The sequence below is a fragment of the Mandrillus leucophaeus genome, unplaced genomic scaffold (genome assembly GCF_000951045.1).
Source record: "Mandrillus leucophaeus isolate KB7577 unplaced genomic scaffold, Mleu.le_1.0 Scaffold116, whole genome shotgun sequence".
Lineage (NCBI taxonomy): Eukaryota > Metazoa > Chordata > Mammalia > Primates > Cercopithecidae > Mandrillus > Mandrillus leucophaeus.
Window position 1 is genome coordinate 5,998,038 of NW_012099876.1, and position 12,445 is coordinate 6,010,482.

General features: G+C 37.3%; 1 protein-coding gene across 7 annotated transcripts; it reads left to right on the forward strand.

Moving 5' to 3' along the window:
- Positions 1-435: 435 nt before the first annotated feature.
- BTBD3 (BTB (POZ) domain containing 3) lies at positions 436-12,208 on the forward strand. 7 transcript variants are annotated; one of them, XM_011998816.1, is made up of 6 exons: positions 436-469; positions 1,707-1,712; positions 3,937-4,204; positions 4,694-4,784; positions 5,324-5,442; positions 8,241-12,208. In XM_011998816.1, exons 3-6 carry the CDS (start codon positions 4,062-4,064, stop codon positions 9,271-9,273), a joined length of 1,386 nt encoding a protein of 461 aa, XP_011854206.1. In that variant the 5' UTR covers positions 436-469; positions 1,707-1,712; positions 3,937-4,061; the 3' UTR covers positions 9,274-12,208. The 7 variants fall into 7 exon arrangements, with proteins under 7 accessions (XP_011854206.1, XP_011854196.1, XP_011854188.1 ...); XM_011998806.1 differs by lacking the exons at positions 436-469; positions 1,707-1,712 and adding an exon at positions 2,968-3,614; XM_011998798.1 differs by lacking the exons at positions 436-469; positions 1,707-1,712 and having other exon boundaries at positions 2,968-4,204.
- Positions 12,209-12,445: the final 237 nt, after the last annotated feature.

The window sequence follows — 12,445 nt, forward strand, 5'->3', positions numbered from 1 at the left end:
TATTTAATGTAGTAGACAATAGAAATGAAAGAATAAAGTGATACCAAAATTTTGTATATTCAAATAAGTCTTAAAGTTTTATAACATTTTAACCCTAACATTTTACTGTATTCAGGGTTGCAATTACTCAGGGCTGATGAAAGCCGTCACTTCTCTTTCTAGAAAAATAAATGCACACATACTGCCAATTTCACATGAAGTTTGAAGAGTTTCATGAACTTGTCGTCATCTGGTGGTCCCTAGTCCAAATTCTTGATAGAAAAGAACCTAGTGTGTTAAACCTTAAATGCCCTTACAAATAACCCAGACCAGCGTTTATTAAACTGTGGTCATGAGCTCAGTTGAATGGATTATGACCAACATTAAAAAGAAAAGAAGAAAGAAGAAAATAGGAAATATCAGATTGTATATCATAACACGCTAAGAGTAGGTTTTATTTTTTGAACCACCTCTTTCCATTTGTGTGCCTGTGTGTGTGTTTATGTTTAGTACTAAGTCAGAAGATAAAATGCATTTCTGACTGTGGATTGAGTGTAAAGTTTGAAAAACATTCATTCTGGGTGAATCTCTTCCATCTTATAGCTGAGGAAAACTGAGGTCCTTAAAGGCTAAATGATTTGTTCAAATACTCCCCTTTCTGTATTTTAAGTGGCCCAGCCAGGACTGAACTAGATTGATTGCTGATTTTACCATGCTACATTGCTAATTTGTTGAAATAGAATTGTGAAGTAGACCATTTTAAAATACTAAGTAATTTGTCTGCTTCATAGTTGACATTTTTTAATTCCTTATTTTTCCGCCTGAAATCATCACTGTCATTATCTTTTAAAATAATTGGGGCCTGTGCTTCCTTTCCAGAAAATATCTTGGTCCCTCTCAGTTGGCTGTCTGCACACCTCAATCCTGGAATTTGACATTTGGGGCCTAATCAGAAGAATTTTAGAACAAGATGTGAGGGGTTGTTAAGTTTTTAATGTCCAAACCAAATTAAATTATTTTGAATTATTTTCAATTCACTTAATAGTTGAATGCAATATATGGCACCAGATGTTGGTACTGGATCATTGGGAAGACATCTAGTAGTCGGCAGTTATCTATGTGAGGTTTTTTTCAACCTTGAATACCATATGAAATGCAGATTCTGATCCAGAGTCTGGCTGAGATTCTGGGTTACTAACAGGCTCCCTGTTGATGCTGCTGCTGATCCTTCAACTGCATTTTCAGTAGCAAGAAACTGTATTACCTGCCTTATTACCGTGGTAAGAAAAAGTAGCTGTCAGATAATTTTTCTCTCTTGATTTTAAACAGCCATGCTCATCAGTCCTTACATACATTGGAGTAATCATGCCCCTCTTTGTAGCACTGTTGTAGATGATTCACATTTAGCACTACTTCATTTAACTAGTATTGTCAGAATTTTCTACAAAACTTACTTTTCTAAATAACTGAAATCTTTAATTTTAGAAAACTAGTTCTATAATATTGCATAATTCTCTTTCTCATAAAGTTACATGCACTTTACTGTTTTTTTCTTTAACTTAGTGGTGTAAGAGCCATGTTTTTTGGAGACTTCTTGGTGATGGATATTGAGCTATATGCAAAATGAGTAAAGATCACAAACCCTTCTAAGTTCTTGTATCTGTGTTTTGTGTTTTTTCTCTCTTGTCTGCATCCAGCTACCAATTAATAGTATGTCTGCCTCAAAGCAGCTGGTTTCCCTTTCCATTCTAATTGATTACTTCTGACCTGAAAAGCCAGATACTAGATTTGTTAGAAATATTTATGAGATTAATCCCAGTCAGAAAGGCCTACCTGGCATGGGGGCTTTCCTGTGAGGAAGCGGTCAGGAAGTTCAGTAGCACTTGAGCAGGAGAGAAATCCTTTAGTATTAACCCTATTCTGAATAATTAGGTCAATAGGAGCTTACTTGTTCGTGACTTTCTCTATGTGCTTTTTAAGCTGGTTTCTAGATCCCTCTCTAACATTGTGTGTTAAGGTGCGTGTGAAGATGATTTGGAGGTGTCTGTATGTATGTGTGTGTTCTGGTATTGAGAATATAATAAACATAATAAGCAGTGCTTCAGGATCCATCTAAAATGGAGACAGGTACCTGCTAAAGGCCGTGGTTCTCTTACAGAGGCTTTGCAAATGGTGTTAAGAATAATAACAACAATAAAGAGGATATTTCTTGGTTCAATTTAGTGTTCTAGGGATTTAAAGACTGATTTCTGGTAATTGACTTTAGCAGATTATTAATTATAACAATAACAATCATAACTCTTGTTTGCTGAGCCCTCACTGTGTCAGGCAGTCATTCAGACAAATGTTACAACAAGGAGGGCTGTGGTCATGAAGGGTGCATTTGCCTGGGGGGTAGCAAATGGCTGCTTTGAACAAATGAGAGTGATCCAAATAGATAGGGGTGAGATTAAATATTTCCATTAGTCCCTCTTTACAATAAATAAGCATATGTAGAACCTATAGCAGGTGGTTTTTTGGTTTTTTTACTCACCAATGGTAGAAATTGTTAGAGGGTTCACACCCATAAAAATCAAATAGTAGCTTATATTCGTATTCAAAGCAGAGAGAACCTGTTTGCATTTTAATTAGGTGGAATCCGAACATTTATCATTTTGAATAGCCTTGTTATTGGTTCTGTGTTAGAAGTTGTGGATTATATTCTTTAAAATTAAGACAAGACTAAATGTAGCCTTAACAGTTAAGTTGAATTTTGAGATCCTGAACAGGGCCCCATCTGAAATATTTTTAGTGAATTACAGACTTTAAACATTGATCAACAGATTTGTTTTTATTTGAATCTAATTTTTGCTTCTAAAATTTATCTTATGCTTCAGTGTGCTTACGTGTACTGGTATAATCTTAATCTAATTAACAGTATTTTGTGACCTGAGACTACTGTCAAAGTCCATTATAGAAGCTAGAAAACATTGGGAGGAAAACTGAACACATGGCCTCAGTTCTCTTATTTAGCACTAGACTATGACTTACACTCAAAAGAGGCTAAGAAAAAGAAGAATAACATCCTTAGCCTTTAAAGTGTAATAAATGTGTTTTGCTATTAATAACACTTTTCAGTTTATAGACTGGAGGATTTTGTTTTAAGTATTTGAAACTAAATGCTGCCGGGAAAAAGATTTTAGTAGAAATATAGAATAGATATCTGTGCCTACCCTTTGTGAATTGATCCTGCTTAACTGGGAACATAATGTATGTCTACTGAAGAGAAATCTGTGGGCATAAACTCCTCCCTTCCTGTTGTCAAATATATTTCATATGTTATTTATCTTATTTAAAAATACAGTAGAGGAGAAAATGCAACTGCTGTTCCTTTAATATCAGAACTATGCATGTTACAATAGGTGTCACTGTTTTGCTTGGTCCAATCATGATTGGTGACTTCAGCTATTGGCTCGGAGCACTGGCTGTCTGACTCCATCTGCAGGGCTGTAATACCTACTCTCCTCCGATCCATTCACCACACAACTTCAGCCGACTGAACAGACTCACGCAGCTCCAGCCCATCTTGCTAACCTAATTCAGAAAACAAGTGCTACAGCTCTGTGCCTGTCATCTTTGCAGTGTAGCATTTTCAGGTGATCTAGGAAACAGTTATTTTTATGAGCAAATAAGAGAAACAGGAATCATGATGGGGATATATTTAACAGACCCAGTACTGGATAAAACTTAAAGCCAGTTTCTATTCAACATAGTGAAAAGGTCACCTTGCCTGGCTGAGAAAAGCAGCAAAATATCAGCTTTGTTGGTTTCAGTTAACCTCTTAGCTCGGGCTAATCTCTTTTCCTTGATGCTCAAACCAATTTGGGATATCTAACTCTAAAGAGAGACACACTGTACTCATGGTAGATGACAAGGAAAAGAACATGAAATGTCTCACCTTCTTCTTGATGCTTCCAGAGACGGTAAAGAACAGGTCCAAGAAAAGCTCGAAGAAAGCAAATACCAGCAGCAGCAGTAGCAACAGCAGCAAGTTGCCGCCAGTTTGTTATGAAATAATTACCTTGAAGACTAAAAAGAAGAAGATGGCTGCTGATATATTCCCCCGTAAAAAGCCAGCCAACTCCAGCAGCACCAGCGTCCAGCAGTACCACCAGCAGAATCTCAGTAACAACAACCTTATCCCGGCCCCAAACTGGCAGGGTCTTTATCCCACCATTAGAGAGAGGTAAGTGTCGGGCTAGTCTATTTACTTTAAAAGTTTTCCTGTGTTGAAGTTTCTGCTTTTGCAAAACCTGTAATGTATTTTAACACAAATCTGTGTTTCCTCTTTTCCCAGAAGCTTTTTATTGGTAATGGAAAATTGCCTTGTATCTTTTCCAAAACAGTACAGCTGTTTTCCTCTTAGATAAAAATGTTTTTGCAAGCTGCAACATTTAAGTGACAGGGTTGTCTGTGGGCCATAGAAAATAAGAACCTTTTATTTGTCCTTAGTTTTATTAAAAGTTTGTATAACTTTTATTTTAAACTTTAGTTACTTCCCGTGTGTTTGCAATGATTATGAACAGTGGTTTAGTTAGAACCTTTATTTGTTGTTTTGCCTTGAAGTTACTGAACTGTTGCTTAGCTTGCAAGTCTTTTGTGGGTTTTGTATATTGGGGAAGGGGGTATTAAAAATGCAGGCTGCTGTGAATTAATGAGTTGCCTCTGTTTATAGAAATGCGGTGATGTTCAATAATGATTTGATGGCAGATGTACATTTTGTGGTTGGGCCACCAGGTGGGACTCAACGGTTGCCAGGACACAAAGTAAGCAACAGCTGCATGACCGGTTTAGTCCTGACGTTTACAAAGAGGGACCCTCTCCATAAGCCTGTAACTTGGTGTGGGCAGCTTGCCGATGTCAGGCAGTGCATGTTTTACTCGATTAGGGAGACAGCGCACCCTCTCCAGAGGGCTTTGCCACGCTTAATTTTTTCTTTGTTTCCTTCTATACTGCTTTATATCTCACACATCCCCTCTTAACCCTCCAGTCATGGGAAGTTGTTGTAACAAGTCAGAAAAGTCGTATGTTTACCCTTCTCCTAGAAATCAGTTATGTAAGCTTTTATTGTATGTATTTTGTAATGAGGAGACGTGTGCGTTAATCTCTTAAAGCTTTGAAATAATTAGCAGCATGGTCTTATGCTTCCATGGCAAGCTACCCTGTGTACCTTGGCTTTTTCAAAGCAGTGGGTTTAGGTATGCTATGTTTACTAAACCTGATTGCCTAGGGTTGTTTTTCTGCATTGATTTGCTGGAAATGCCTTCAATTTAGTGTATGAAATAAGATTTCCCTTTCTACACAGTATGTTTTAGCTGTTGGGAGCTCTGTGTTCCATGCGATGTTTTACGGAGAACTTGCAGAGGACAAAGATGAAATCCGTATACCAGATGTCGAACCTGCTGCTTTTCTTGCTATGCTGAAGTAAGCATCATTCGTGTTTTTGGAAAGAGTTTGTTTATGCTGTATTTGTACCCTGCTGGTTTCACAGTTAAATTTAAGTTCTGCATAACAGAAAAGAAGACTGATGAAGAAAGAGGGTGCTGCTTACCTTATAAATGTTTTTGGAAAAAAACACTTTATCTTTCTGTGGAAAGCATATGGAATTATGCAGCATTTATAATCGCACCTTGACATAGAATTTGGGAGCAAGTGGCATGTGTAGTGTTGATTTTTAACAACTTATAATTAAAGACAAATAACTTTCTGGTATTAGCATTATCTAATAGAAGATGTTCTCTCTGAAAGCATTGTGTGTGAAAAAGTCTTTGAAGAAGTAAATGTTCTTGCTTCACAATTTCAGAAATTAAGTACCTTATTTAAGTACCACCAGTTGGGAGATTTCTGAGTATTCTAAGAGTTATTGTCTCCTAAGAGCAAATGAAAAACTTACTATCTGTTGAAATAATCTGATCTTTGTGTATACATACATATACATACTAATATAAAATCAGACAGTCTCAAGGTTAAAAAGTATTTGCATTTGATATTAGAGGGGAAACCTTAGAAAGATATGGATAGTCTCGTACAGTTTCATGTGGATTTATACAGAAAAACTTTCATTTGTAATATAGAAATATGAAACTGTAAGATACGTTATGTATTTATAAAAAAGAGAGTTTTCTGTCTGGTGGATCTTCTGCAGGCTCCAGTTTATGTTAACCACGTTATAGAATCAGCTTCTTTATCATATACGGTACTAGACAATGTGGTAGTCCACCAAGTGATCAAAATCTAATTATTATTCTAAATAGTATTTATATGATTTTTCCTAATCTTTATTCTAGCACAGCAAAGTATATCACTTTAAGGTTATCATTATCTGTTGCTCTAGGGATTTCAGTTCATTGGAATAAGTCAAATGTTTGTTGAGAAAAGTATTCAGTGGGTCAACAAGTTGGACAATACTCCTACATATAGTTAAAATGTTGCCGTACATTACTGTCTTCTGAAAAATAAGTACTATAGTTAGTTCTAGAACCTAAAAGTATTTAATTCCTTATTCATATTACAGTATTGAAATCTAATTGTCACTGACAAGAACTTTCACAGTGGGAGATAGGGAAATTAAAGGCAAGTGAGCATGTGAAGTACCAAAATGTAAACTAATCTGCTACTTTTAACCTTTATAATCTTTTGGAGATGTATGTACAGAAACCAATTTTACCTGCAAGGATCCCCACTGCATGAAGTCAGCTTTATATTTTTTACAGCGTTTTCTGTTGCTGAGGAGATTGCTAGCACTAGTTCAGCATTTTGTCTTCTCTGCAGTCAAGTAGGATATTGTATCATTCCTGATGTATACATAATTAGGAAACATGAACAAGAATGGCAGAGAATTACATCTCACCTAAGTCATTTGATTAATCATTTGACAAGTATCTTTTCCCACAGATGCATTGCCTACAGTATATGTTGATACAGCTTATAAAATTATACATGCAGTCCACAAAATGTAAGATCAGAAATGAGTCAGGTGCCATTTGCTCTAATGCTGTAGTTGTGAAAGTGGTGGCCTGCTTCATCGAGTATGAGTAGCCAGTATTCCTGGGGTTGTCAGAAAAAGAGAACAGCTGCTCCCCCTTGACAGTTCCAGGGTAAGAGCTCGAAAGTGCTGACCGTGCTCTAGGATCCTCCCCAGGGTCCTGGCTCGCGATCAGAGCATCACTCAGTTGCAGGTGTCTTATCAAGTGGCCTTGCCATCAGTAGGTGACTTAGCCTATCATAGAAGAGAAAGGTTCCTGTGAGCAAAAAGGCAGGTTTCATTTGTGATCGTGGACATTTTTCTCATTGCCATCCTTGTGTTTTTTTACTTTCTTATAGAAGCTATTGCTAATTTCTTAAGTTATACATGTTTCGCTAAGGTGAAATACAATAACTAAAGGAAAACTCAAGATAAAGTAGCTGTAGACCTCAGTTAGAAGAGAAGCAGATGATGACTACCTTTACATGCCTCTTTGGGAGACTGTTGCTGTCTCCCAAAAAGTATATCCCATGAAGTGTTTTATCTCCTGAAATAAGGACAGAAGCACACAATTAATACATATTTAAGCTTTCCTACTTTGTCTTTAAATATATCTGGAAATAATGTAATCTTAAATTCTGAAGGTAGAAGGAATGTGTGGAGAAGGAAGAGTTTTGAGTTTAAAAAACAAAAACAAATAAAAAGTCTATTGCTTTCTATGTAAAGTTAACTGGAAGACAATATTGCAGTCCATACTTGATAATCCTTTGAACTTGGAACTATTTGGAAAATATTTAATCTCAGGTTTTATTTTGTGTTTAGGAAAACTCCAAAAGCATGAAGATGCAATAATTGCTCTTAAAATATAATGAGACTATTCTTGATTAAATATAATATAGTATATATAATAGAATTTTGCTATTTTTTTGTAATGTTGACTATTCAATATGCAGTTCTTTTTCAGTTTCAATAGCTTCTGTTTTGTTGAAATGACACTGAGTGCAGCTTAGAAAATAGAGGCTAGAATGGTAGCACAAAGTTAATATCTTTAATTACTTTACAAACTTTACTACTGGGTTGAAATATTAATGATGTATTAGTAAGTTTCAGATGTTCCTTTACTCTCCAAATATATTTGTAATAACTGTCACATAAGATGATGTTCTCAGAACAAACTTGAAAGTGGTTGTATCTTTTCAAATGAGTGGTTGTACTCATTTTGTGAAAATTCCACTTACATGTTATGTGCTTTTTACAGATATATCTATTGTGATGAAATTGACTTGGCTGCCGACACAGTGCTGGCCACACTTTATGCTGCCAAAAAGTACATTGTCCCTCACCTTGCCAGAGCCTGTGTTAATTTCCTGGAGACCAGCCTGAGTGCCAAGAATGCCTGTGTGCTCCTTTCTCAGAGCTGCCTGTTCGAGGAGCCAGACCTGACCCAGCGTTGCTGGGAGGTGATTGATGCCCAGGCTGAGTTAGCTCTCAAGTCTGAGGGATTCTGCGATATCGACTTCCAGACACTAGAAAGTATTCTCCGTAGGGAAACTCTGAATGCCAAAGAAATTGTGGTTTTTGAGGCAGCTCTCAACTGGGCTGAAGTAGAATGCCAACGACAAGATCTAGCGTTGAGCATTGAAAATAAACGCAAGGTCCTAGGAAAGGCACTTTACTTGATCCGCATACCCACAATGGCCCTCGATGATTTTGCAAATGGTGCTGCACAGTCCGGAGTATTAACTCTCAATGAGACCAACGACATCTTCCTCTGGTATACTGCAGCCAAAAAGCCTGAGCTGCAGTTTGTGAGTAAAGCCCGCAAGGGCCTTGTCCCCCAGCGCTGTCACCGATTCCAGTCATGTGCCTATCGAAGCAACCAATGGCGCTATCGGGGTCGCTGTGACAGCATCCAGTTTGCAGTTGATAAAAGAGTGTTCATTGCTGGCTTTGGGCTGTATGGCTCCAGCTGTGGTTCTGCAGAATACAGTGCGAAGATTGAACTTAAGCGGCAGGGCGTTGTCCTGGGACAGAACTTGAGCAAGTACTTCTCAGATGGGTCCAGCAATACCTTTCCGGTGTGGTTTGAATACCCAGTGCAGATTGAGCCAGACACCTTCTACACAGCCAGTGTGATACTGGATGGCAATGAACTCAGCTACTTTGGACAAGAAGGCATGACAGAAGTTCAGTGTGGCAAAGTGACTGTCCAGTTTCAGTGCTCCTCAGATAGCACCAATGGCACTGGGGTACAGGGAGGGCAGATCCCCGAACTTATATTCTATGCTTGAAAACTCACTTCCTGAAGCAGCGTGAGCTCCAAAGTGCACATCTGGTTCCAACTTGCTTGATGCTTAGCTCATCTGCAAATATGTGATCAGTGCCGGTAATTTGTAATGAATGAAGCAGTAGGCAGATTCTAATTTCTTTTAACCTTTTAATTATGTACAGGCAAAACTGCAGCATTCCGCTTTTAACTATATGCTTAAAAGAGCTAACGTTCTTATTAAGGCTTTGTGGTTTTTAGAGTTGCGTCTATGAACCTGGGGAGATTATGTGCTTTCCCAAGCGTTCCACCATCCTCTTAGTTTTGTCCCTCTGAAGATAATTTTGGATCACCTTGAATTTCCTTTTGGATGTTATTTGATGAACAGAAATAAAGTGATAAGAGTTATTTTTAAAAAGAACTCCTCTTACCCCCCAAAACAGATAAACCTCAGTGTACAATTTTGAAAGAAGTTTTGCCTTGTAATGAGTAATAATTTAGAAAGTAGACAGTGGTCATGTTTGGCTCTTGTTTTATTCCTTTTACATTTGCTGCTTCTGGGATTTAAAAAAATTCTAAATTCATAAGATTGTTGGGTATTAAACACTTCAGAGTATCAATATAAAATTGGAAAATAAGGAATTGGGGGCATTTGTTTAGGCCGTGACTTCTACAAGCAGATTTATTTTCTTTTAGTTTAGAAGACAAAAGATTTCCATACGGATACTTCTTTTAGAAGTAAATTTTTAAATTTTATTGTCAGTAGAAAAAAGTTAAAGTCCTACTTATTTAAACTAAGACAGTTTAAAAAGGAAGCCTAAAAAAGACTCAGACTACAAATAATTGATGGCACATAAGAATATGCAGTTTGAAAAAGCCAAACTCTTCTCTCCACTTAGCTTTTGATCCCCACTGTTTGCTTATTTGTATAAGTCATACTGTGTAGAATTTCTATTTTCTTTCTCCCCATTAAAAGAGGACCAAACAATTCTTTATACAAATGGAGTAGCAACTAGTTTTGTAGCACTACATTTAATGTAATGAGATACCTTTGTTCTTTTTTTAAAATTTGAAATATTACTTTACCTGATCCACTTTGATTATATACTATATTATTTGTTAATTTTAATTTTGTCCTGTTCCTAGACTGCTAGAATCTGGCCCCTGGCCATCTTAAAGTGCCAACATATGCCTGCAGGGTTTATAAAAAATGGTCTGGAGTGACACATTTGATTATACCTAATATTCACTGCATCAGCATCCACATCTAGCTCTCTTACTTGTCCACAGATAATGTAAACAAAGCAGGGAAAAGCTTATTAAAAAATTCTCCTTCGCTGCTGGCTTGTGCTGGTTTAGTGCCTGTGTCCCTGGCAGTGTCCAGTGTGTTCGCTTCCAGTTGAAGTATCCATGTGTTTCTGGGCAGCTTTCCTGCTCAGTGTGATCCTGAGATGGCTTCCCCCCCGCCACCCAGAGTGTGGTCCTTGGCCGCCTCCTGCTCCTGCTCTGCAAGCCTGACACTGGCTTGTCTGGAGCCAGGAGTTAGTCCTGGGGTGTGTGTGTGCCTGCGCACCCATGCGCATGCAAGTGTGTTTGCCAGCTCAGGAACTGTCTCCTCTCTACCTGGCTAGTAAGAGGTAAGACAGTAATGGTCCTCCTGCTGACCCCAGCAAGGCCCATAAGTGACTGCCCTTACTTATTCACTGTGCCTCTGGGCCACTTTTTCCCCTGTAGATGTGGGCTTGTTGCCTTCAGCTGACTTCCCTGAGGGAGGAGAACACTGGATTATTGGAAATGTTTTAATCACTCTTGCCATTACCTACATCTATTAGCATTGATGATGAAAAGCTGTTACTGATGATTATAAATTAGTATTTCCAGGACAACTTTCTAAATTATAATTATTTCTTATTAGGGAGCTGACAGGTAGTTTGGCAAAGCATTGATGTACAAAGGTACATTTTCAATTAAAAAGCATACTTCTACAAAAGATTTGGTTTTTAAATTATGGTTAAACATTTCAGTAACTCATAGCTACCATGCAAGTTGGTAGACCTTAGCAGAAGGCACTTGTTTTTAAGCCAGAGGAGAAGAAACTTTAATTGCATCCTATCAGATTGTTGAGGTGGGTGTGATAGTCTTCGAGTGCAGAGCATTCATTCACTAACACTCACTGTCAGTGCCCATGTTAGCTCGCTGCCTCCATGTGACTAGCGAGCTGCTGGTGAAAGTCGTGTGAAGTCCTGTACACTGTGTATAATGTAATTTTATGTTAATTGTTATTACTTTAAAAAAGAAAATCTACCATCTGATTGGCTGGTACCGAGAGCTGTGGGTAAAATTTGAAAATTGTATTTAGAGTAAGAAGTTTTACATTTTAAACCCTATTCTCCTTTATGCATTTTCAATGAAATGGAATGAAGGCTAATGTGCTTGCTTTATTTTCTTTTGTAATCTTGGATTTTGTAGCTTTTAAAACTAGAAACCATTGTTCTAACAAAGCAGGCAACTCTACTCTATAAACGCAACTTTATTAAGCAGAATACACTGTAGATGCTTTTCCCCAATGTATCTGGCTGACAGTCTTTGTCGTTGTTCATCCTGGGGATAAAGGGGAACTAGGCTAGCAGTTCTAATGTGACATTCTTTAAGCATATCTTAAAATAGTATTTAAGTAAATGGTCTAATTTCTACATAATTATTGCACTGAACTGTCTTTTTTGTTTATTAAGGTGTTTAAATAAGCTCAGCTAATTCAAGACACTGTAGCCACTTGTGCATCAGCGTGCTTGAATTTAGTAGCTTACAGCATTATTTATGAAGGAAAAAATACATAAATATGAAGTACCTCATGTTGAATGTTATTGTACTGTATTTTTAATGTAACAGTGCAGATCTTGTTAGACACATGAATGTGTATAATCATGTTAAATGCAAATAAAATAAAACTAGTTCATAGATTTGTTTTCCTTAGTGTTTTTGTCACACCCTTGAAATAGTCAAAAATTCATTCTGGCACTTTTGATGCCACTACATTTTGCAGAGATGGTTTTGCAGAGGCATTTGTTAGCTAAGTGTTCAGTTATCTTTGATCCCTAAAGAAGTAAAAATTTGAGGCAAAAGGATAGCAGAACAATGAATATGTTAATGACTTGCATTGTTCAAAGCCTGACTGTTAATGAGGAGTGAATGGATGC

Coding starts and splice junctions, on each gene's coding strand:
- BTBD3 (XM_011998798.1), top strand. CDS start 3,879: ATGGTAGATGACAAGGAAAAGAACATGAAATGTCTCACCTTCTTCTTG. Junction 4,205..4,693: donor TATCCCACCATTAGAGAGAG/GTAAGTGTCGGG, acceptor CTCTGTTTATAG/AAATGCGGTGATGTTCAATA. Junction 5,443..8,240: donor GCTTTTCTTGCTATGCTGAA/GTAAGCATCATT, acceptor TGCTTTTTACAG/ATATATCTATTGTGATGAAA.